The sequence below is a fragment of the Phocoena phocoena genome, chromosome 9 (genome assembly GCF_963924675.1).
Source record: "Phocoena phocoena chromosome 9, mPhoPho1.1, whole genome shotgun sequence".
Lineage (NCBI taxonomy): Eukaryota > Metazoa > Chordata > Mammalia > Artiodactyla > Phocoenidae > Phocoena > Phocoena phocoena.
This window is the reverse complement of record NC_089227.1, coordinates 99,802,667-99,828,124: the sequence shown is the minus strand read 5'-3', so window position 1 is coordinate 99,828,124 and position 25,458 is coordinate 99,802,667. Positions and strand designations below refer to the sequence as shown.

Below are 25,458 nucleotides of genomic sequence, written 5' to 3'. Positions count from 1 at the left end.
TGAAGTGACAAGAACAGATATCCTTGTCTTATATCTAATCTTAGCAGGAAAGCTTTCAGTCTCCCATTATTTAGTATGGTACTAGCTGTAGAATTTTCACAGATGTCTTTTACAAGGGTTGTCGAATTTTCCTTCTCTTCATAGTTTGTTGAGTGTTTTTACTATGAACCTGTGTTCAGTTTTCTCAAATGCTTTTTCTAAATCTATTGAAATGATCATTTTTTCCTTATACTATTGATATGGCTTACTACATTAATTGATCTTAAACCAATATTGAATTTCTGGGATAAATTCCACTTGTTCATGGTGTACATGCCTTTTTATATATTGCTGGATTCTCTTTGCTTGTATTTCGTTGGGATTTTTGCATCTATATTCATAAGACATATTGGTATATAGTTTCTTTTGTTGTGATGTCTTTTTCCGGTTTGATATCAGTATAATACTGGCATCATGGAGTGAGTTGAGACGTGTTCGTCCTCTTCTATTTTTTGGAAGAGATTGTGAAGAATTGGTATTAATTTGTCTTAGATGTTTGGGAGAGTTAATCACTAAAGCCATTTGGGCCTGAGTGTTTTGTTTGTGTTTTTTGTAGTAATATTTTTTATTAGTAATTGAATCACTTTAAGTGTTATAGGTCTGTTCAGACTTTCTATTTCTTCTTGATTCAGTTTTGATCGCTTATGAATTTGTCCATTTAATCTAAGTTACCTAATCTGGGGGCCATAAAATTGGTCATAATATTTCCTTGTAATTGTTTTATTTCTGTAAGCTCAGTACCAGTGTTTCCTCTTTCATTCATGATTTTAGTAATTTAATTTTCCTCCATGTTTTTTTGGCCAGACTACCTAGAGATTTGTCAATTTGTTGATCTTTTCAAAGAATCAAGTTTTGGTTTTGTTGATTTTCTATATTGTTTTAATATTCTCTAGTTCATTAATTTCCACTCTAACTTTTATTATATCCCTCTTCTGACTGCTCTACATTGTTTGCTTAATTTCTTACTGCTTTATTATGAAATATTAGATTATCGTTTTGAGATCTTCTTTGTTTAATATAGGTATTTCCAACTATAAAGTTCCCTCTAAGCATTGTTTTAGCTCTATAAATTTTGCTATGTTGTTTCTTCATTTTCATTCATCTCAAAGTATTTATAATGTCCCATTTGATTTTTTCTTTGACTCATTGGTTATTTAAGATGGTGTTTAATATCCACATATTACTGAATTTCTCAATTTTTAAATTGATTTCTAATTTTACTCCATTTTGGTTGGAGAACACACTATGTACGATTTAAAGCCTCTTAAATTTATTGAGGCTTGTTTTATGCCCTTGTAAATGATCTATTTAGGAGAATATTCCTTGCGCACTTGAAAAGAATGTGTATTCTGCTGTGGCTGGGTGGAGTATCTTGTGTTAGATCTAGTTGATTTATAGTGTTGGCCACATCTTCTATTTCTTTCTTGACTTTCTGATTAGTTGATCGATGCATTATTCTTAGTCAGGTGTTGGACTCTACAGCTATTACTGTTGAATAGTCTATTTTGCCTTGATTGCTGTCATTTTCTGCTTCATGTGTTTCAGGGTTCAGTTGCTAAGTTCATATGTTTATAATTGTTATATTTTCAAATTCATGGATTCTTTCTACTGTCAGTTCAAATCTGTCATTAAGCCCTTGTGGTAAATTTTTAAATTTCAGTCCGACTTTTGAACTTCAGAATTTCTATTCTGTTCTTTTTTAAAAAGTAATTTCTATCCCTTTATTGACATTCTCTATTTGATGAGATATTGTCATGATAGCTTCCTTTATTTCTTTAAGTGTGATTCCTTCAGCTCTTTAAATATATGTATAATTGCTGCTTTGAAGCTCTGTCTTCAAATCCAATATCTGGGCCCTCTCACAGGCAATTCTTGTTGCCTGATTTTTTCCAGTACGTGGATCACACTTTTCTGTTTCTTTGTATGTCTTGCAGTTTTTGTTAAAAAACTGGGCATTTTAGGTAACATAGTATAGCAACTCTGGGTATTGATTCACCTCCTGCTTTTCTGGGGCTTGATTTGCCGTTGTTCCCTATTTGTTTAGTGACTCAGCTAGACTCTTCTAGTGAAGACTATTTCCCCCGCAGTGTGGAATCTCTGATGTTGCTCCTCAGAGGGTGCAGACTTTGGCATTCACACAGTCAGCTGGGATGAAAAGTTTTAGCAGTGCTCTCTCTGAATGTCTGTTTCCCTAATCTCTTTGTTAATCTGTGTGACTCTATTGGTATTACACCCTGCTGTTAGGCTTACTAACTGCCATTTGATTGCACTCTAGTTTTTGACCAGGTTCATGAGCATAAATTGCTCCACAGTCTGATCTAATTAAATTTGGTGTCCTTTGCAGGGGTAGTTTTCACGGCCAGTTTTTCAGGTTTTCTCTGGCCCTAGAAGGACTCTTCTTACCTGTCTATTTTTCTGGTTCTTGCTGGTAAAATTGTAGGCCTATGGTTTCTCTTATGGCTCTCACAACGTTACCAGTCTCCTCTAAAATCTTTATCATTTTCAGAAATACGCTTTCACTTGAACTTCCCACACTCTATTTCAAATAATTGCTTCCTTTGGGGAGGGCTTTAGAGTTTTCTGTTATTATGAACTTCTTTTCATCCTGAACAAAATCTTTGAGCCACAGCTCCAAGCCCAGAGCAGGGGATGGTAGCCTCTGGAGTTCTCCACTTGCCTCTCCTAGCATGAAACATCTATCTTAAGAGGGAGCTGGAGTGTGGGCAGTTGGGGCCTGTCATGCCTAGGGTAGAGTGTCTGCCCTATGAAAAGAGGAGCAATAGGGTACTGCTGGCTGAACTCACCAGAACTTTAGTCTCTGCAGCTCAGTGTTAGAGGGGATGGGAAATGTTGCCAGCCTGGCCCTGTTGGTACTATACTATATTCTTGCTGGGTAGCTGAGGGGAGAGGGAGCCCCATCTTCTCGGCCACCCCTGCCTAGAATGGAGTTTCCTTCAAGCTGAGCTGAGGATGGGTTGGGGACGGAGAAAGTGGGTCACGGCTCAAGCACGATACAGACTCTCACTGTTCTTACTCAGATTCAGTAGACTTTTTTTCAATAAATGTCTGTTCACTTGTTATATGATCTTGGGACAACGTCTAGAGACTTTGCTTTCTTTAAAAAGAATTTCCACTGGTTATGGTTTTTCACCAGTAATAAGCTTGCAGGGCTCCCCACAATGCTTTCTGGAGTTGGACACCCTGTCATTAGTTTAAGTTAAACTTTGGCCATGTCGCTAGCTCCACTCTTCTTCCTTCCTGCTGAGTGCATGGGTTTTGTAGAGTTTAGTTTCCCATTCTTGTTGTTCTTTATTGTAGTTGAATGAAATATAGTTAACAGGGACCTAGGTGGCAGCTGCCATTGTCTTCCAGATTGCTATTTTATCTGGAATCCTTGGTTTTCCACTAAAGACAAACATGCTCTACTTGCAGAGGATAAGAAAAATGTTAGTGTCTCCTTATATTTCCAAATAGTCACGTGCGGCCTCTCAAAGCTTAAAAATGAGTCATTAAGTACCAGTGAGGCTGCTCAGCTGTTTATTAGCTACTTAGGCTTTGAGAACTTCGTTGTCAGGATTTTGAAAGACAGCAACACCCATACACACCTATTCAAGTCTAGAGCAGAGTTTATTTTGTTTCGTTCAGTCAAAGTCAAAAGTGCTGACTGCTGGACCTGCTTTCAACGAGGCCCTGCTGTGGGTTCGGAAACTTACAGGAAAACCCTTGCACTTCATCCTCAGGCCAGGGCAGCCTGAGGAGGGCTCTGAAAAGAATCCTAAGGAGAGTTCAGTGCAGTTTCCACGGTGAGATTTCTCTTTGGCCTAGCCCTTCTCCTCTCCCTTCTGAACACTTCAGCAGGTACCAAGAGGGGGACCTGGACCCCGTAATCTAGCCTTTCATAGCCTGTGCTATGACCACAATTTCAAGTGATGGATAAGACAGAGTGGTGAGGAAATGCAAGCAGGAAATGGCTGCAGCTGAGGCAGGATGTGGGTTGTTCTCTGCACAAGCGAGGGTAAAATAGAACATCCTGTCGCCCACTTCTTGAAAATCTAGGGATTTACGGGAAACAAAAAGCAGTTTGTGCTGTGATATGCTGAGGTGTACATTGCAGTGGTTCCCTTACCCCTTGTAAAAGTTTTATTTATAGCACCCATCGTTAGTAAGAAAGCACTGAAGAACAATGTCTTTACAGGAGGATTGAAGGGAAGCAACAAAAGCTGTCAGATTGAAACCAAAAGGAAGAATTGAAAATAAGAGCAGAAATCACGCAAACCAAATTACAAACTGCAGAAAGAAAGCAAGTTATTGAATGCTATCGGGTGACTATGGCAGCCTCTAAATTCTTTCCCAGCTCTTGTTCTCCTAATCGGGCTCTTCCACCATTAGGATCATGGAATGGCTAAGAATCCAGGGGATTTCTAAGCAGACATTGTGGGCTTTGGAGGTGTAGGACTAAGAAATCTAGGTAGGCAAAGAAGGAAGGGAACTGTGGGTTTCCTGAGAGAAATAGAAAGCTGTGGGTGAAAAACCCATTTCCTTGCTGACTGCTTTTTTGGCTATTGGAGCCAAGTGGTAAATAAAGCTGATATATGTAACTGTCTGTAACCATCCATTGCTCTGATGACCCTCGGAACTCAAGAACACCGAGAAGGGAGGGCCTGTACTAATATTGGTCCCGCATCCCAAACCCCTGAAGCCAAGAGCCTCAGGAATGTTCCCCCCAACATGGTGGTCTCCCTTTTCTGCACCACTGCTGGAAGTTTATAACTATAACCAACTGATATCTGAGAAGCAGTATGGGTAAGCAGGCCAGGGTTCATGATCCGTGCCAGTGGGAGAGTCTGGGGATTTGTTCTCGTTGGGCAAGGCCCAAATATTAGAGTATGATACAATTCCGCGATAGACATCTGACGTCAATAATACTTCCTTATCGTCTCATCTGTTAAGATGATGGGCTCAGAGGGGTCATATTTTTCTCCCCCAAACCATAGATCTCGCTAGTGGCAGAATCAAGACCCACCTATGTTTCCACTGTCTGCATTTCATATGTTAATGGAGAGACCTGGTGCCCATATGCTAAATGAGAGTGTATGACTGAGTCTTATGGAGTCAGACAAGTGTCAGGGGCTCACAGGGGGATGCTGAATGCCGTTAAACCATCAGACAGAGATGGTAGTCCTGCACTGCCAGTGTAGCCTAGGGAGAAGCCCTCCATACCTTTAAATGCATTAAAGCTTGTTTTATCTTATTTTAAGGGATAATGTCCTCCTCTTCTTATTTTTTCAGATAAAACAATTCTTTTGTGTGAATTTGGTATTCTGTAAAAGTGTGGGCTGGGCCCTTGGTGGTGGGACTGGGACATGATGTAAGGCAGGTGGTCTTATAACTCACTGAGCTCATAATATCCTGGCAGTCAGCCTGTTCCCCTTAAGAGTTTAGGAGACCTCAGGGCTTCCCTGGTGGTGCAGTGGTTGAAAGTCTGCCTGCCGATGCAGGGGACGTGGGTTCGTGCCCCGGTCTGGGAAGATGCCACACGCCGCGGAGCGGCAGGGCCCGTGAGCCATGGCCGCTGAGCCTGCGCGTCCGGAGCCGAGGAGACCTTAAATGGCACTCCCAGGCCTTGGTTCCTTCAGCTTCTCTTTAAAAAAAAAACAACAATTTTTTGGTTTTTATTTTGGTGTTGTGAAAGAAAAATATTGCTTGCCATATCAGCAAACAATGGATACCACGGCCATCAGGTGAGCAGCCCCTACCACCGCCCTCCCCACCCCCACGGTGAGTCTGAGGGAACTCAGGATGGAGATAAACAGGCCGCCTGCTGCCCCGCCCCCAGCCACTGCAGACCCCCAACCGGGTCCCCTGAGGGGACTCAGGATGGGAGAGAGCAGGATACTGGCCCTAGACAGCTAAGGTGCATATCAAAGGAATGATTTCCATGAGCCCAGACTCTTGCATCTTCCCAGATAGAGAAAAGCACTAAATTCATTGACTTGTTGTCTGATTTTTTTTTTTTTTTGAGTTAACAGTAATCTTTTCAAGTTCTGACTACCTGGGCTTTTTTGGCAAAATTCCTATACATCCTGGCTCCTCTCTTACCTGTTGGGAGTCAAACCAGACAACTCATCTCAGAACTTAATGAAGCTCAGGTTCTTTATGTCTTGGTACAGAAATAATTCGGTGAGGGACAAAGTGATGGGTAAGGAGTGGACTTATTAGTATAGGATGCTTGTGAAGGATACAAGGGTGAGGCAAGAGGGCCTGCCCCGAGAACTAAGTGGGCTACATTTTTATCATCAATGGATAAGTGGGGAGAGGGAGAAGACCACTTTCTTCCTCATTCTTTGAGTAGATGGCAGGCTTACATCATTAGCTCCTCCTTTGCACCAGGTGGGGGAGTTTTTGACCCTATATGGTCCAACTGGGACTGTCATGGCGCTATTCAAATCAGCAGAAGGGTGGTAACATATACTCAAATATGTTAAATCATCTCAGGTTTCAGTATAATGAGGGTCTTGTACTTTGGAATGTCACCTTTCCCTTAATATTCCTGTCCTTGTGTTACCAAACCCAGGTTCAGCTGCTAGCCGCTCAGAAGTCAATAGTTTAAAAGGCAAGTGTTAGTAGAAAGGAAAAGTGTTTTAATCAGAAGAACTGGCAATCTGGAGAGAAGGTGGACTCACGTCCAGAAACCAATTCCGAAGACTCTGCTCAGCCATGACAGTTTTTAAAGGGAAAAACGGGGGACAAGAACCTCAGTGAATCGTCAAAGCAAGAAGTTGGATTCTGCATCCTTCTCCATTGCGTGCAGGCTGGCTGGCTCTCTCTTTAGATTTTATTGATTGATTGATTGACTGATTGATTTATGGCCGTGTTGGGTTTCGTTTCTGTGCGAGGGCTTTCTCTAGTTGTGGCAAGCGGGGACCACTCTTCATTGCGGTGTGCGGGCCTCTCACTATTGCGGCCTCTCTTGTTGCGGAGCGCAGGCTCAGTAGTTGTGGCTCATGGGCCTAGTTGCTCCGCGGCATGTGGGATCTTCCCAGACCAGGGCTCGAACCCGTGTCCCCTGCATTGGCAGGCAGATTCTCAACCACTGTGCCACCAGGGAAGCCCATCTCTTTAGATATTATCTTGCCCATGTGATCTGCCTGCAGGATTGCCAAGGGGGCTATTGGGGGCAGAGAGCTGGTCAGTCCTTAACCACTTCAGTCTTCATTTAATCTAGGAAAAGGATCAGCAGGTTAGATGAGGCATGGTGTGCATTCAGGAGAGCTCAGGTCAGGAGTTAGGTTAAATTGCCTAGTGATCTCATTCCTATAATTAGGTTATTTTAAGGTTAGAGGGGAACAGAAATAGGCAAACAGGAAAGTGGCAAAAGAGCTGTTTTCAATTCCCCCCTGTCAAAGACCATTCCATTTCTATGGGATTAGGGGCAAAGATTCTTCTCCTATAACTTCACGCTGACATAGGGTGCCATCTTCTCAGAGTGGAAGATGTTGACATGATGGGTCTGTAGCACCTCTTTGCTGACAATTTTAGTTGCCTGTTTACATATATGAGCAGAAAAGCTACAATTCTTTGGCTGCCCGCAAAGATATAGATTATTATGAGCAGTAATGTTAATCCCATTCTCTTGAGGCCAGTTCCTGGAATTGTGCTGGCCCTAGATTCAGTACTGCTCAAGATGGAGCAGCTTATGTCATGGCTACAGTCTGGTTGGAGGGGGCGGGCACTTCAGGGTTCTGTGTTCTGCTCCGTTCCACTTGGTCCTAAGAATCGGTATCTTGCTGACCGTGAATATCTTGTGCTTTTATATATGGCTTTATTGTTAAGCAAGCCTGCTTTGTTTCACGATGTTCCCATAGCTTTCCTGAGTGATCATGAACTTAGAGTGGTCTCCCAAAGTTCCCTAAAGTTCCCTGTCTAACTATAATCCCCTAGTGGGATTTCTAAAACTACCTGTGTAACTACCCTACTCTATCCCTATCACTGGTATTTAAAAATGGGTAAGTAAAATGAATGTTAATAAGATTAAAGGAAAAGGTTTTGATAGAACATGACCTAAGGTTGGATGGTCCAAAAGGACCCCCCAACTGGTCCCCAACATTAAAAGGCCCCAATCAAGTCCACTCTATTTATCGCAGTTTAAAATAAATAAATATGTGTATCTATAATAATCTATATATGTGAAAGGCAGAAGGAAAATTACACTGAGATACCGGAACAACGATTACCTGAGGCAGCAGTTAGGCCAGTTAGTCAAGTTTAAAGATTGACAACAGGGCCTGGGTCCCTTGGCTCAGCTCCTCTCTGGGGACCCAGAGCCTTTTTGTTTTTTTAATTAATTAATTTTTGGTTGTATTTGTTCTTCATTGCTGCGCGCGGGCTTTCTCTAGTCGTGGTGAGGGGGGGCTGCTCTTCGTTGCGGTGCTCAGGCTTCTCATTGCGGTGGCTTCTTTTGTTGTGGCTCGCGGGCTCTAGGTGCACGCGAGTGCAGTAGTTGTGGCGCACGGGCTTAGTTGCTCCGCGGCATGTGGGATCTTCCTGGACTGGGGCTCGAACCTGTGTCCCCTGAGTTGGCAGGCAGATTCTTAACCACTGCACCACCAGGGAGGTCCCTGGGAACCCAGAGTCTTTTATACAAAATAGATTAAATGGTTGGGGATAAAAAGAAAAAAAAAAACTTCTAGGAGTCCCTGTAAGAACAAGCTTTGTTTTTTGATTTTGTTGCTGTTGTTACATAAATTAACCCATTTGTTGTAGGCTAGCAATGTTTCAAATGGTGGCGCTTCTACTGGTCCTTCAGTTCCTTCCGTCTTCTGATGGCTGACTTTACTGTGGCGGCAGAAGTGGTGTCGTAGGTCCAGGCACCACCAGCTACCGTTTTCATGCGGGAACCACAGTGCAAAATGCCCACAGCTTGTCTCTTCATCTTGGTTTTGCCACAGAAGGAGCAAGTGTACTTGGCGTGCTGGCTGATTTCAATTGTCTTCACCATTTTCCGGAGGGAGGCACCATAATGGGTCCCGTATTTACCCACCATTCTGACCTTCTTGGTGCATTTAGCCATGTCGCCACCACCTAGGTCTGAGCCCAGAGAGGAGGAGACCTGTTGATTGGCTCCTAATGGAAACTAAAGGTAAAGGTATAAAATCATAACATTGAGATGAAAGTTAATACATATTGGCATATGTAAATAGGCTTTATATAAGATGGTTACATCTCTTTTGCTTAATTATATTGTAGGATAGACATGTTTCACTGGGGATTACTTCCCCTGTGTGGCATTATAAGACAGGACTTACAGACCTGCCCCTCAGGAAACATTTATTAAACAAACTAAAGGAAACTGATAGTGTTACCTGGGACCATACAATATAAAGGAAAACTAAGAACTGATATTCAGGGGCTAATAAAAGTGACAATAGTGATTTGCTCTTGGTCTAACCTGTGCACTTACAAGAGGGTCTTTACTGAGTACCTACCGTAGGCAAGCTTTTGAAGTCATGATAAATTAAACCCTAAAGTTCTAAAACACAGAACTCTTAAATTTCAGTTTTGTTGAAAACCTTCTCACTGATAAAGAAAAGCAAATTAAAGCAAATGCAGTTATGCAAATGCATTTTTAATAGCATTTCCGTGACAGACGACTTCTATTACTGAAGCAAACTTGGGTCCACTCGCTTGCACAGTGAAACCGATCTACTGACACTGGATTGTGGTGGAGAAGAGCGCCGTGTCGATTGTAAAGATGCCAGTACCAGGCTCCTCTCTTACGTCTTGGGAGTGGTCCCTCAGAGCTAGCTGAGAGGCTGCCTCCCGGGCCTCAGGTCCTCAGAAAGTCTGCTGAATAAAACAGAATTCTCAACTTTTCGGTTGACAGTGGTGTGTACATTGTGGACAAAAGCTAGAGTCTCCAGAGAATTTCAAAGCTAAACTCCTGAGAAAGCTACAACCTCTCCCATCACGGAGACTTCCACGGTCCATCTGGGCCAGACGTGTGGGTAGAGAATGCGGAAGAGCACATTCTAGTAAATTTTCACCGCTCGGACCATGTAACGCAGGAGGGGAGTCTTTGGGTGGTTAGGAGGAACAGAAAGCAGGCAGGGGAAAAGGTAGAGGAAAAGAGAAAGGTGATGGACTAGATTCCTAGAGCTGCTCTAACAGATTATTACAAGCTATGAAGGTTCAAAGCAGAGACATTTATTGCTGCATAGTTCTGGGAGTTCACACTGAAAATGTTGGCAAAGCCATGCTCTCTGAAGCCTCCAGGGGAGCTCGTCCCTTGTGTTTTCCCAGCTGCTGGTGGTTGCTGGCAATCTTTGGCATTCCTTGGCTTGTAGCTGCATCACTCCAGTCTCTTTCCTCTTGCATTTTACTATAAGCAGTAAGGAGAAGCCAGGCTGCACCTTCCACACTGTACTTAGAAATCTCTTCAGCTAAATATTCAAGTTCATCACTTACAAGTTCTACTCTCCACCCAGCAATAGACTGGCGCTACCCCGAGGATACACCAAGCCACGTGTCTGACTTCTTTCTTCCCCGAAGAGCCCTGCAGTCTCCCACTGCACCCAGGAGAGATGATCAGACACTGTGATTGGCTTTCAGGGCAAGATTTAGGTCATTTACTAAGGGCCTTTTGGATCCACCACAATAACCCCAAACAACAAGTATAACTTTGGAAATGTTGGTGTGATATCAGGCACACGGAGAAAAAGCTTTCAACTTGTCAAAGCTGAAGCACCCACCAAGTTATGGTGCAATATTTCTGTCTCTTTAAAGGCAAACAGTTCCTTCAGTGGCCCCACCCACTCTGCTTCCTGGATCAGAGGTTTCAGAGGGTGCAAACTCCTCATAGTTAAAGCAAAAGCACCGGCTCGAACAGCTTCTTTGGAGACCACTTGACAACTCATCAACCCCTTCGAAAGGTGAGCCTGGCTGAGAAGAGGCCCCAGAGGATAGAGCTGAGAGGGGCAGTAGGATACGGGGAGTCTGCGTGGGGGTGGGCTCCGGCGTGAGAAGGGACCAGGTGGTGTGCAAGCAACGCGGTAAGGAGGATGCTGCCAGAGTGCTGGTGGTGGAGGGGAGAGGGGAGGAAAGATGTTTATGAGATAATGTCCATACATCTCATAGTTAACATGACAAACTTTTGCTGAATACTGCACCGTCTGTCTAGTTGCTGTTGTGATAGCTATTGAGTACCAGTTGATAACCCGGAGTTTTCCCTTAGTAGGAAATGAGTGTCCCCAAGGCAGGTCTTCAGAGCTGGAAGGCAATTCAGAGGCCACCCAGTCTAAACCCCTGTTTCTTTTTTTAAATTTAATTTTTATTTTATATTGGAGTAGAGTTGATTTACAACGTTGTGTAACTTTCAGGTATACAGCTCAGTGATTCCGTTATACATATACGTATATCCATTCTTTTTCAGATTCTTTTCCCGTATAGGTTATTACAGAATATTGAGTAGAGTTCCCTGTGCTATACAGTAGGTCCTTGTTGATCTTACTGAAAAAGAATCAGAACCCCTGAGAGCATGGTGACTCTCCAGGGATTACCCAGGTCACTAATGACACAGGAAATCTAGAATTCACTTTGAATGCTTTCTGACACTTCACAGAGAGAAGCTGTGTCCCTAATAGGGTGACATATGAGTCGAGGAGCGGGTGCTATGCAGAGAGGATTAGCTATGCTAAAAAAAACATGTATGTGAGACCCCCTCCTTGCCTTCCCTAATTATAGTCTTGCTAACCAGTTCAGCATTCGGGAAACAGTGTGGACTGTCTTCCCCTGATCTGCCTCTGACCTGACGTAGACTACAGAATGACGGGTCCGAGAAGGAAAAAGAAGAGGCCGTAGTGTGCAGTGCTTAAGAGTGAGCATGGTAGTCAGGCAGACTTTGACTCAAATTCCTGTTCAGCCCAGTACCTTTTAGCACCATGACCTTGGGCAAGTGTCTCAGAATTCTTGAGCCACATCAGTCTCCTCATTTAAAAAACGCAGGTAATAAAGTTAGCTTCCTTGCAGGTTATTTTTGCGAGTAAGTGAGACATAGTTGACCCTTGAACAACACAGATTTGAATTGTGCGGGTCCACTTATATGTGGATTTTTTTTTCAATAAATACACATTCAGCTCTCCATATCCCTGGTTTCACATTGGCAGGTTCAACAAAACAGGATGGAAGTTTCCCTCCAAGGTAGGTGGAATCTGCCGATGTGAAAGCCCTGATATGGAGGCCGACTGTACTAGTCATTTTACCTGAGATATTTGAGCATCTGCAGATTCTGGAACACGTTGGGGTCTTGGAATCAATCCCCCCTCCACACTGATATGGAGGGATGACCGTAATATACAAAACATACTTATTAGGGTGCTCGGTATACAGTACACATTCAGTAGCGGTTACACTACACCCAGGTTTTTTTTTTATTGTGGAATTTTTTTTAACTTATTGAAAGATAGAGGGAATAATATAAGGAACTTCCATGTACCTATACCAAACCTCAACGATTATCCGTTTATGCCAGTCCTGTTTCATTTATATACTCACCACTCCCCAGCCACCCCAGATTACTTTGAAGCAAATGTCAGACCTTGTGTCACTTTATCAGTAAATATTTGAGTATGTATGTCTGAAAGATAAAGACCATTTATAAAAATTACCAGAATCAGACTTCAAAAAGCAATGAGAATTTCTAGAAAATTACCAGTTATATTCACATTGCCCTGATTGTCTCATAATTTTAAAAATTGTTTGAAGTTGTGCCCAAAGAGGTCCATAAATTGCAATTCACTGATATCTCTTAATGATATATCCTGGAGATGTCTCCATACCTGGACATAAAGATAGATCTCATTCTGTTTTAGTTAGCTAGTACTGCACTGTGTGAATATACCTTAGTTTATTCAACCAGGCTCGTACTGATGGGCATTTGATAGGTTTTGGTCTTTTGCTGTTTCAAATAGTGGTGCAGTAAATAGCCTTCTGCATAATTTTGTTCTGTATTTTTGTCAGTGTACCTTTGGGATAAATCCCAAAATTGAGGTTGATAATCAAAGGGTAAATGCACATGTACTTTTGCAAGATATTGCTAACTTCTCCTCTAGATGTTTTACACTGCTTTTCCATTCGCACTAGCCATGTGGGAGAGCACCTGTCTCCCCTATACCTTTTACCAGTATATTATGCCAGCAAACTTTTGGATTTTTCCCAAACCTGTAGGTGAGAAATCGTATCTTAGTGTAATATCAAATAATTAATTTAATTTTTCTATGTTTTGATATATTTTTCTCTATTACAAGTGAATGTTAGTCTCTTTTTATATATAATGGGATATTTACATATTTTAAAAAAACTGTTTATTTATATCTCTTTCTCCATTTTTTATCGTGTTGCTGGTCTTTTGTTTCTCTACTTTTAGATATTCTTTGCTTTCTTTTTTTATTTTGTAATTCAATTATAGTTGATTTACAATACTGTGTTAGTTTTAGGTGTACAGCAAAGTAATTCAGTTATATATATATTTTTTCTGATTCTTTTGCATTATAGGTTATTACAAGATATTGAATATAGTTCCCTGTGCTATACAGTAAATCCTTGTTGCTTTTGTATTTTATATATAGTGGTATGTATCCATAAATCCCATATTCCTAATTTATCCCTCTTCCGCCACTTTCCCCTTTGGTAATCAGAAGTTTGTTTTCTATGTCTGTGAGTCTGTTTCTGTTTTGTAAATAAGTTTATTTGTATCTTTTTTAGACTCCACATGTAAGTGATATCATATAATATTTGTCTTTCTTTGTCTGACTTACTTCTCTCAATATGATAATCTCTAGGCCCATCCATGTAGCTGCAAATGGCATTATTTCATTTTATTTACGGCTGAGTAATATTCCATTGTATATATGTACCACATCTTCTTCATCCATTCATCTGTCAATGGACTTTTAGATTGTTTCCATGTCTTGGCTATTGTAAATGGTGCTGCTAAGAACATAGGGGTGCATGTATCTTTGCAAATTAGAATTTTGTCCAGATATATGCCCAGGAGTGGGATTGCTAGATCATATGGTAACAATATTTTCAGTTTTTTGTGGCTCTTCCATACTGTTCTCCATAGCGGCTGCACCAAGTTACATTCCTACCAGCAAGGCAGGAAGGTTCCCTTCTCTCCACATTTTCTCCAGCATTTATTTATTTATTTATTTTGCTGTACGCGGGCCTCTCACTGTTGTGGCCTCTCCCATTGCAGAGCACAGGCTCCGGACGCGCAGGCTCAGCGGCCATGGCTCACGGGCCCAGCCGCTCCGCAGCATGTGGGATCTTCCCGGACCGGGGCACGAACCCGTGTCCCCTGCATCGGCAGGCAGACTCTCAACCACTGCGCCACCAGGGAAGCCCTCCAGCATTTATTATTTGTAGACTTTTTGATCATGGCCATTCTGACTGCTGTGAGGTGATACATCATTGTAGTTTTGATTTGCATTTCTTCAATAATTAGTGATGCTGAGCATCTTTTCATGTGGTTGTTGGCCATCTGTATAGATATTCTTGGTGTAAAAGGAAAATTGCCCCTTGCCCCTCTTTTATATAAGTTGGAAAAAAGAATTTTCCCCTAGTTTGACATTTGTGTTTTAATTTGTGTATGGAGGATTATTTACTTGTTTGTTTGCCTCACATTATCTTTTTGATTTTTATGTAATCAAATTTAGGAGTCTTTTTCCTTACCCTATTTCAAATCTTAGAAATAGTTTCCCACCCCAGGTTACAATGATTTATCCATGTTTCTTCTATTATCATATGGATTTTTTTTTACATTCAAATTTCTGATCTATTTGGAATTTGAATGGCGTCAGGAGGTGGATGCGGTTTTATCTTTTTCTGTATTGTTATCTCAGTGTTGCTCATTAGTCCATCTTTTTTCCCATTGATGTGAGATGCTGCCTTATTGAATATAAATGTAATATAATATAACTGAATTGAATATAAATGAATATAGCGTGATCAGTTTGGTCTGCTCCTGAATTTTCTGTTTTTGTTTCACTGTTCTCTCTATCCATGCACCAACATCATACTGCTTTAATTATAGAAACTATAATGTTCTACTATCTGGTAGAGCTAGTCTTCCCTCATTTTTCTTTTCTTGATTGCCAAGGCTAATTTTCTTTTGTCTTCATCCAAATGAACTTTATAATCAACTATTTTAGTTGCATGAAAAAAAAAGCGATGAAAAAAATTTTTATATTTATGTAAAATCATGTTAAAGAAGTATCTATTCATTTAAATTTTATGATTTAAACATGAATCAGTGTTGGACTTCCCTGGTGACTCAGTGGTTAAGAATCCTCCTGCCAATGCAGGGAACACGGGTTCGAGCTCTGGTCCGGGAAGATCCCACATGCCGCGGAGCAACTAAGCCCGTGCACCACAACTACTGAGCCTGAGCTCTAGAGCCCGCGAGCCACAACTACTGAAGCCTGCGTGCCTAGAGCCCATGCTCTGCAACAAGGGAAGCAACTGCAATGAGAAGCCTGCACACTGCAATGAAGAGTAGCCCCGGGTCACTGCAACTAGAGAAAGCCAGCAACAAAGACCCAATGCAGCCAAAAATAAATAAATACATAAATAAATTTATTTAAAAAAAGAACATGAATCAGTATTGAATTTGGCCAAATGTCTTTTCTGCACCTGGTTCCTTTTCTTCTTAACCTATTAATGGGATGTGTTGCAACAACCAATTTCCTCATGTTGAACCAGCCTAGTATTTCTGAAACAGTAATACTTAATCAACGTGTATTGCTTTTTAGTGTCTAATAATTTATTTAGGATATTTGAATCAATACTCACACATGAGATGTGTATCGCTTTATTTGTTGGTGAAATCGTGGTTAGCTTTTGGGATCAGCATTACACTTGCTTCATAGAAAGAGCTGAACGTTTTCCTTCCTTTTTATGTGATCAGGAATTGTTTAAGTAGCACTGAGATTATCAGATCTTTAAAGGTTTCAATTAATTCCATGTGAAACCATCTGGACATGACTGTTTTGTGGGGATACTCTTTAAGTACTTTGTTATTTCTTCCACAGCAATTGAGCTGTTTATGTGTAATAGAATATTACACATTTTCAGGGAGGAAAAGAAAGAAAAAAAGAGTTGGGAATGGTTCCAACTTGCCCAAATTGACCCTTTTTCCCTCTCCTTCTTTTTCTTAAGATCTTGTGGGTACCTAAGCCCCAGGGCCTCTTGATATAAACATGGCTGATGCCCAGGACAATGCTCTGAGGATCGTGCTGGTCGGGAAGACTGGAAGTGGGAAAAGTGCCACAGCAAACACCATCCTCGGGGAAGACAAATTCATCTCTAAGGCTGCTCCCCAGGCTGTTACCAAAACTTGTCAGAAAGCATCCCGGAAATGGGAGGGGAGAGACCTTCTCGTTGTTGACACCCCAGGGCTCTTCGACACCAAGGAGAGCCTGAGCACCACCTGCAAGGAAATCAGCCGCTGTGTCCTCGCCTCCTGCCCGGGACCTCACGCCATCGTCTTGGTCATGCAGCTGGGCCGCTACACGGAGGAAGAGCAGAAAACCGTGGCGTTGATCAAGGCTGTGTTTGGGGAACCAGCCACGAAGCACATGATCATCTTGTTCACTCGCAAAGAGGAACTGGAGGACCGCAGCCTAAGCGACTTTGTGCGGGGTGCGGGCATACGTTTGCGAAGCATCCTCGAGGAGTGTGGAGACCGCTGCTGTACCTTCAGTAACAGGAGTACAGACCGGGCTGAGAAGGAAGCTCAGGTGCGGGAGCTGGTGGAGCTGATAGAGAAGATGGTGCAGAACAACCAGGGGGCTTACTTTTCCGACGCCATATACAAGAACACAGAGGAAAAGATGAGAGAGCGGGAGGAAGTCTTGAAGAAAATCTACACTGATCAATTAGAAAAGGAAATTAAACTAGTAGAAAAGGAATATGCCCATAGACCACAGGAAGAAAAGGAGGAACAAATAAAATGGCTAATGAAGAAGCATGATGAACGAATGGAAAATATAAGGGAAGAAGTCGAGGAGAATTTATTTCAAGTTGTTTTCAAGGAGATTAAAAATGTGCTTTCAAAAATATGGCGAATGTTTTGGAAGTAGTTTCAATTTTATTTTTACTTCTCAATTTACTATAACTTGTTAATGTGGCAGTTTGCATTTCCCAAAGAGGACTAAAACCATAAACTAAAACCATATCTTCTTTCTGACGTCTTCTTACAATCTGACCTTGTTACTCTTTCCATTGAGTTATGGGTCTATGTCCCCTGCCTTGAAATTGGATGGACTTTGTGACCGCTTCGATAAATTCTGGGTGGTTGAAGCAACACCATGTGACTTCCAAGGTTAGAAAGGGAAAATGCCTCCTTGCTGTCTCGGGGTGCTTGCCCTTGGAATTTGGCCACCATGTTGTGAGGAAGCCCCAGTCACCCACACGAAGAGGACTTGAAGTCACTGGCCCATTCCCCTAGCTGATATTTCAGCTGCCAGCCAGAAGCAGCTTGCCGGTCATGGAAGCGAGGTGACACCGAAGTGCATTCTCCAGTTGCCAACTGATGGAGCCGCAAAGAGCAAAGATGAGCCATCCCCACGGGGTCCTGCCCACATTTCAGATTCATGAGAAAAATAAATGATTGTTGGTGTTTTAAACCACTAAGTTTGGTGATGGTTTGTTACGCAGTGAGAGCTAACCAGAATGAAGTATCTTCCCAGCACATTCCCCACACACCCGGCTCCCCGCTGTCCTTCTACAGAATGCCAGTGAATGTAAGAGGCTATGAAATTGACATAAGCAGGCAATGATCTATTTCAGAGAGTTCAAAGAGTCAATTTAGGAAGATTCAAATAAGAAACCCTGCATACCTTCAGTGTCAGCCCCACTGGTAGTGTGTCTTATGTCAATCCACATCTATGAGTACTTTGTTAGTGAAGCATCCGGCTTCTCTGGCGCCATTCCTCTGTGGTTCATGGAGATGTGGACATTGATAAATCCTCTTATTTTTTTTTTCTGTCTCTCTTTTTTTTTTAAGGTACCATCCTAACTTTAAATGTCCCTGCTGTACCTTAGAAATCTCTTCTGTGCCAAATATTTTTCTTGCCTCTGCAGATCCACAGTTCACCCTTCTTTCACTCTAGCTTTTTGCCTGGGAGGCTGATCTATATGGAGTACATCAGTGGGATCTCCTGCTCTCTGACTTTTGCTCCGTTTCTGCCAATGGGAAATCCAAGCAGGAGAGCTCTTGATGATAGAAAAGCAAGGTCAGGGTATCTGTTTTCCTGCCTCTCTCCCTGCAGGGGCATCTCCCACTAGCTGCAACCCTAAGCCGAAGCACATAACTCCTCCCCTGGAGGCTCTCTACCCAGCTCTCCTTCTGGGTTCCAGCTTCTGTTCACCCCTTAGGGTAAGGATGTAATTTCCTCACTGTTACTAGCCCTCTCCCTTGTCATTTCCACACCACAGCTTGTAGGAAGCCCCTTCACTAGGCTCTCCTCCAATTACTTCATTATACTAAGCCATCTGTTTTCTGCTGGAATCCTGATTGATACATCTTATGATACCTACTTCTTTTTCTCTTTCAGAGCATCCCCTGACTTTCTATGTTGTTGTTGTTTTTCAATTCCCTCTAGTGTTTTCTGCCAGCAGAAAAATCTCTCCTGACTGTTGAAATCTCTGGGACAAGTTTACCCACATGGACTGTGACATTGGCAGTGAGCAGATAAAAGGTTCTGTCTTGCTAAAATAATTGCAAAACTTCAAAGTTAGAGGGATGATTCTATACCATTTATAATGATGGCAGATAACCCAAACTCAAATTGTTGGAATTTTTACTGCTGTCCTTTGCTTTCCCTATGAATGTGACTGAGGGTATTTACTGCGCTGGTGAAATTTAGGGAGGCAGGGATTCGAGATCAAATCTGGAGAAAATAGGATCCCAAATACCTGCTCATTCTAAGGTTAATCACAAATATTATGAATGGAGTCAAGACAGCAGGGAAGAAAAGCCCATTGTGAGAAAACGTTCATAATATATGTTGTGACATAACACCGCTCGTCCAAACGGCTATTCCCGATAACACAATTCTTATATTTAGAGGTAGTTCCTTGTGAGCGATTCATCAGTGCAATATTATCTCTGGAGAGCGAACTGTTCATGCGCTGTCCTGACACCTTTCATTTAAGAGCCGTTTAAATGATATTTTCTCTCAGCGACTTGCAGAAGCATTATTCATTCAATTAACTTGTGTGTATCTAGGCATACGTTAGGGCCTATGGACAATGCAACTTATATTCCGCTTTGGAAGGTAAGACATGCCCAGAGGAGAAATGAGTAAATCAAATAAAAACCATCGACATTATCTTCTCCCGTGTCGAAGGAATTCTTGCCCGCTCGACTATCTTCACAACCCTTACATCCCAGTTTTCTCTGAAGGTGGTTCTGAGTTCTGAGGTCTCTGGAAATTCCAGCATTTTTTGTGTGCATCATTCCTATTGTTGAAATATGTGAGAGCCATGACCCATCATTGGGGAATTAAAGTAGGATTCATAGGAGAAGACTTGAGGAAGAATTCAGGGCTTGAAATCTCCTGTGAAGGATGTATAGGATGTGTCCATGTGGGTGCCTGGAATGATTAATCACGCTTGTCTTCAGAAACAGGAAAGTTAGGGTCTGCAGATAAGATCATCGGGGTAGATTCAGGAGTGACAGTACTCAATTAGGTTTGTGACAAGCTGAGTAGCAGACGTCAAAGGGCGGGTCCAATGTAAACATCCTACATTGAAATTTTGGACTGAAGGTTATGTGAGAGGCCTGGGGTGAATGTGACAGGATATTAACATAAATGTGAATTTCAGCTGAGTCCTCAGTATTGCCAACACCCCCACATTCCAAAGGCATACACTAGAAGATCTGGGTAGGTCCTGCCAAGGAAGGAGCTGGAAACCAGTTAGGTGAGGTTTAGCTCTTCAGCTAATTCGGTAGGTATTTGAAGAGGTCAAGAGGAAAGGGCTTTTGAAAAGAGAACATTCTGATCATAAGAACAACAACCTTTAGGATTGGCAAATTCTTGGGCTTCTTCTCGAGAGTAATTGGCTCCCTGGTAAAGAGGGGGATCTATGTGTACCCGTGTGATTTAATAAGGGAGGCTCCACGGGGACTCCACTTGCGTGCCCTACCCAACAGGACGCTTCCCTCTCACCTCCCAGCAAGTAAGGTGGCCCCTTGGGCTTTGATGCTGCCAGAGGACATGAGTGGTGTATGGTAAGAGATTCCTGGGAGGACCTGACCTGTGTCCTTTGGAGTTCAGCTTTGGAGTCGGGTGCTCCTGTGGGAAATACAATACAAAAGGACGTTACTATTTGTCAGAGGGTAAAGACTGAAGAGGCTGAGTGGAAGCAACCATAACTTTCACTGACTGTGGGGCAAAAGTATGTGCTCCCCATAAGTCAAATGCGGGCCACACAGGAGGGAGCCAGCCAAAGGCAGCTTGAAGGGGACTTGCCCGGAAGTCCACCAGGGATCGCAACTGTGCCCGGAACTGGAGTTGAAGTGACCAGCTGGGGGGAGATGGTGGCTATCAGTCGCACTTGCGATTGCAGATTTCCAGGGAGACTCTGGGAGGAGTCATTAATGGGGCCCCATGAGGGAAAGAGCCACGAAGTGTGCCTCCATCCCCCAAAGCCAGATTACACCTGACTTGTCTTCAATGGTTTTTCCTCTTCTCCTCCAACCCACGAGGAGTCACAACCAAGGTGAGTGACGGGGGGAGGAGGTGGCGAAGGGCAGGGTGGGGAGAGATGGAAGAAGCCCTGTGCACACTGCCGGTCCTTCAGCGCAAGCAGGCACCAGCCAGGGGAAGGAGAGGCTTTACCCTGCAGTGAAATTCCGAGTTTGATTATTGGGTTGGATGTTGTAATTACACAAATGGGACTAACAGAGACTGGAGAGGGTTTGCGCTTAGGGCAGAAGCTATCCAAGACTTCCTTCATGAGGCACTGATGGACCCAGTTTGATGGGCCAGTAGGAGACAAGAATAAATGTCTTCCTTCTTTGCCCTCCCTTCTTTGTGAAGCCTGTCTTACTTAATCACAGGCTCAGCCACAGATCACCTTCTTTGCTATGGAGCAGATCACTCTAGAGAAGAATGCCAAGGTCTTGCCAATCCTCCTCCTGTAAGAGTGGTGCTGCGTGCTTCCCGTGAGTGGTGTAGCAGGAGTCCAGGGAAGCGCACTGCTCGTGCAGATTATGGAAAGAAATCTGACATGACCACATTCCCAGAGGGGTACTTATGTGTACATCCCACACAGTCAAAAGATTCAAAGGGATGGAGTAGGGCTTGCAATATCTGAAGGGGGGGAAGTGTCCCTAAGAGCCCTGAGCCTTATTTTCTCACGGTCAATCCGAGCGGAGCCTCACCAGCTAAAAATCTGTGCCATGGAGTCTCCCCGTCCTTGGGAGAGGACAGGCAGTAAGGCTCACTGCTATGAATAGGAGACTGTCACCGCAAGTTTATGGTATGAGCTGTGGCCAAAGTTCCGACCGTTCTTAGAGATCACAACTTGACCTATGGAGAATGGATTTACCTTGTGCCGGGGTCTCAATCTGGTGAACAGGGTCAACGACCCAACTTGAAAGCATGCTTCTGGTTGAAAATAAAAAGAAGCTACAGGGCTTCCCTGGTGGCGCAGTGGTTGAGAGTCCACCTGCCGATGCAGGGGACACAGGTTCGTGCCCCGGTCCGGGAGGATCCCACGTGCCGCGGAGCGGCTGGGCCCATGAGCCACGGCCGCTGAGCCTGCGCGTCCGGAGCCTGTGCTCCGCAGCGGGAGAGGCCACAGCAGATAGAGGCCCATGTACCGCAAAAAAAGAAAGAAAGAAAAAAAAAGAAGCTACAAATCAGAGACTTGTTTTCCACTGTGGCTTTTAAGTTCAAAGATGACTCCAGCAGAAGGGGTTCCAGAGGTGTTGAGTAATGAGCCCCAAGGTCAAAGGAGGCATGTTTGAGACAGAGCAATCATTTGTAAAGTGCTGCGTATATAATCCACGAACGACCAAAAGTTCATTGGAAGGGTAATTTGTTGAATATAGAGGCAAAATCGCATCCTTTCTGGAAGGTATACACACAGAGAAGCCCTTGATAAGTTCACCCAGCAAGTCTTGAATGATAGCCAACAAAGCCTGTCCTTACTGAATGCTGACATTTCTCTAATGAGAAAAGCTGCCCTCCAAACTAGAACGGCCTCGTACGTGATCCCTGCCTGGCAAGGAGGCACCCGTGCCATTGTCCAAACAGAATGCGGTGTGTTCCTACCGATGAGACTGTTAATGTGTCACCTTTATTGAGTCACATGAGGGCACAAGTGAACCCCCTGAGCGATCCGACCCCCCTACCTGGGGACCTAGTAAATCAGTGGTTCCGATCATAGGGTTCTTGGTAGAAAAAGTTGGTCATTGATTTGGGGAATCATTGTCTTAACCTGCGTTTTCTCTTGCATGTGACTGTATTGTTGCTGTGACATCTGCCACCAATGCAGCCAGGGAGCTACCAAAGGAGCCACCTCCGTGCTAGCGAAAGCCCGTGCTGACCGCCAGGACGCGTTGCGCGAGCCGTGAGCCTGTGACATCGCGAGAGCGGGTCACAGGGCTTGAGAGTTGGACCTAAGAACTAGACCCAGCCAGTTGGGGGCTCCCCACCTACTCCGCTGTCCTCGATTTGTGTGTTCTGCTTGGCTTCCCCACTCCCAGAAGCCTCCCAAGGATACAGCCTTGAGTAGAAATTGACACTATCTGGATGCTAGACAGGACCGAACCCACTGAAGGCCTCTGTATAAAGGTTGACGATTCTGGCAGACACGGGTGGAGAGCTATTCTCCTCGTGGACACTCAGGACAAGCCTTGTAAGTTCCTTGCTTATTAAACCTGCCAGCTGCCCACCTGGAGTGGTCTGCCTCACCGTCGGGTTTCAGATGACACCTGGGAAGATCCCGAGGACGTTGCAAACCAACGTATATTTTTAAACATCAGTCTCATCTATATTTATAAACAAATATAACAAATGGAATATCCAAGGCAATTGTTCTCAAAGTTCTCTCTTCCTGTTCAAAAGCGTCTCGATTATCCAAAACTCTTCCTAGATTGGGTTGCATTCTCTGAGATTTGCAATCAGCAAGTTGCCATGTTGCAGAATAGGACTTTGTAGGTATTCCCTTTCCACGCTGTTGACGTTTAACCTGCCTTCTCACTCTTGGTCCTCTTTACCATATGTTCCCTGATTGTTTTTTCTTACATAAGCGAACATCTTCTATAATTATTTTATAATTCACACACTATTCCTTTTTTGCTTCTTTTCTGTCCCTTCAAGGAACACTGAAAGGCCCGAAGGGCAAGGATCTTTACCTGCTATTTGCTAAGATACCCAATTGCCTAAAACAGTGCTTGGCACATAACAGGCTCGCAAGAAACCCTGAATGAAAATTCTATCTCATTTGATATTTTGTTCATGTTTGTTTAGAATCAGATTGCTGTATTTGCCTCTACTTCTGCTTTCAACCTATCTCAAGTTTCATGTTTTAGATTTGGATTTCCTTTGCAATCCACTCCAAACAATATTTATTTTTGGTCGGAAATCTTTGGTGTATTTATCGTAGTTATAATTTATGATCTATTTGGAGGCATTTGTAATATTTTATTATTTGCTTTCCACTTGTCCAACCTGTTTCATAGTTTGTTTTTCTTTCTTCTTTGTGCCTTAAGTTGGATTATTTGGTTCTTCTTTTCACATTCTATTTTGTTTTCTACTCAGTTGGAAATTATACACACTCTTCCTAATTTTCTTAGTGGCCACAGCACATATTATTTTTTCAAAAATTAAAAATTTTTATACCATTTTTAAGGGTTACATGCTATTTACAGTAAGTACAAAATATTGGCTATATTCCTCATACAACATATATTCTTAACAAAGTCTAAAGGGAATCTATATTTTAACCTTCCTCTTATACAACAAATTACTATAGAACATTTAAACTCCATTCCCACCTTCCACCCCATCTATGCATTATTGTTGTGTATTTTTATTTTCTTATTTTTTTCCTTTTTAAGCCCTAGAAGTTATTACCATTATCTTCTCTCCCTTTCTTTGTCTTTCCTTCCTTCTTTCTTTCCTTCCTTCCTTCCTTCCTTTCTTTCTTTGTTTTCTTCTTTCTTTCTTCTTTCTTTTCAACCTCTGATTTACTATCTGTGATTACTTTCCTCTTGCCTCAAGTACACTCTACAAATTCTCTTAGTGAGGTTGTGCTGGTGGCAAGAACTCTCAGTCTTTGTTGTCAATGTGGTTTTGAGAAGCAGACTTTAAATTCTCCAGGGCTGGTGAAGTATCCTCAGAGTGACAGCTGGCTGCTGTGCTCCACTTGCCCACCTTCACTTAGTTCTGCGTCTGAGAAAGGTTATTTTCTTGCCTGCTCACCTGTGCTTTTAAGAAAATGTGTGTAGTATTTTTCAGTATTGTTCGTTGATTTCAGTGGGAGGATTAGTAATCTAGATATCTGAAAGAGAAGTTGATTTTTATGTTTGGTTAGTCTTTTCCTGGTTTTGTTTCCTGTGTGTATGCTCCCTTTCGGGTTATTTTTGCTGTTTATCGTTGTCTCTTTCAACTGTCTCTCATATGGCAGTTTTTCGTGAAACAGCAGCTCTCCCTGACTGCCTCTTCGTAGTTTGGAATAAATCATTAGAAAACCTGGAAGTTCCACGTCTGAGTGAGGGTGCCGACTGCAGGCTTCACCTGAGGTGACCGCAGGACAGGTTGTTATGTAGAGGGAATGCAAGATGCCAGAAGGCAGAGGATTTTCTCTGGAGATGCTCTAACCTTCAGGGGAGATTCCTTCAATTACCCACTCAGGAAGAGAGACCTTGAAGTGTGAGGTTCTGAATGAGGGGGAAGTGAGGAGATGACTGGATCATGTGTCTCATACTCACTTCTTCCACGAATGCCATGCTTTCAACCCTACAGCCCCATCCCCTTGGAGCGGAAATTTGTGAAGGCCACCTCCCCAAGGTGCTTCTGTCAACGTCCGCGGGCACCTCAGGACAGCCTCTCTGGGGCCATGTTGGCCGTGGGTGTTCAGCTCCGATGCATCCTTCCAGAAATCTGTTGAAACCTCTCTTCTCTGATACTTATACTCCTAATTGTCTATGGCATCCTGGTTTTTATTAGGGTTTGCAGAAAGAGAACGTCTGTGGTAGATAATTGATCTCAGTCCATTATCCAGAAAGCTTGGCATATGGCCAGTTTGCTATCTGGACGCTGAAATCCCTGATCTGTTAAATAGAAGTAAAATGCAATGAGAGAGAATGAGCAACATTTACATATTTATATTTACACAGAATTATTT

The 25,458-nt window shown here is 43.0% G+C and overlaps 2 protein-coding genes across 2 annotated transcripts; one reads left to right on the top strand and one right to left on the bottom strand.

The window, feature by feature from the left end:
• Positions 1–8,779: 8,779 nt before the first annotated feature.
• Positions 8,780–9,134, bottom strand: LOC136128351 (large ribosomal subunit protein eL43-like). Its single transcript, XM_065884164.1, has one exon. It carries the CDS (start codon positions 9,107–9,109, stop codon positions 8,831–8,833), a length of 279 nt encoding a protein of 92 aa, XP_065740236.1. The 5' UTR covers positions 9,110–9,134; the 3' UTR covers positions 8,780–8,830.
• A 7,158-nt stretch (positions 9,135–16,292) lies between these two features.
• Positions 16,293–17,174, top strand: LOC136128463 (GTPase IMAP family member 7-like). The gene has a single exon (XM_065884310.1). It carries the CDS (start codon positions 16,293–16,295, stop codon positions 17,172–17,174), a length of 882 nt encoding a protein of 293 aa, XP_065740382.1.
• The last annotated feature ends 8,284 nt before the right edge of the window (positions 17,175–25,458 follow it).

Excerpts from the sequence above, each read along its gene's own strand:
- LOC136128463 (XM_065884310.1), top strand. The coding sequence starts at position 16,293 with ATGGCTGATGCCCAGGACAATGCTCTGAGGATCGTGCTGGTCGGGAAG.
- LOC136128351 (XM_065884164.1), bottom strand. The coding sequence starts at position 9,109 with ATGGCTAAATGCACCAAGAAGGTCAGAATGGTGGGTAAATACGGGACC.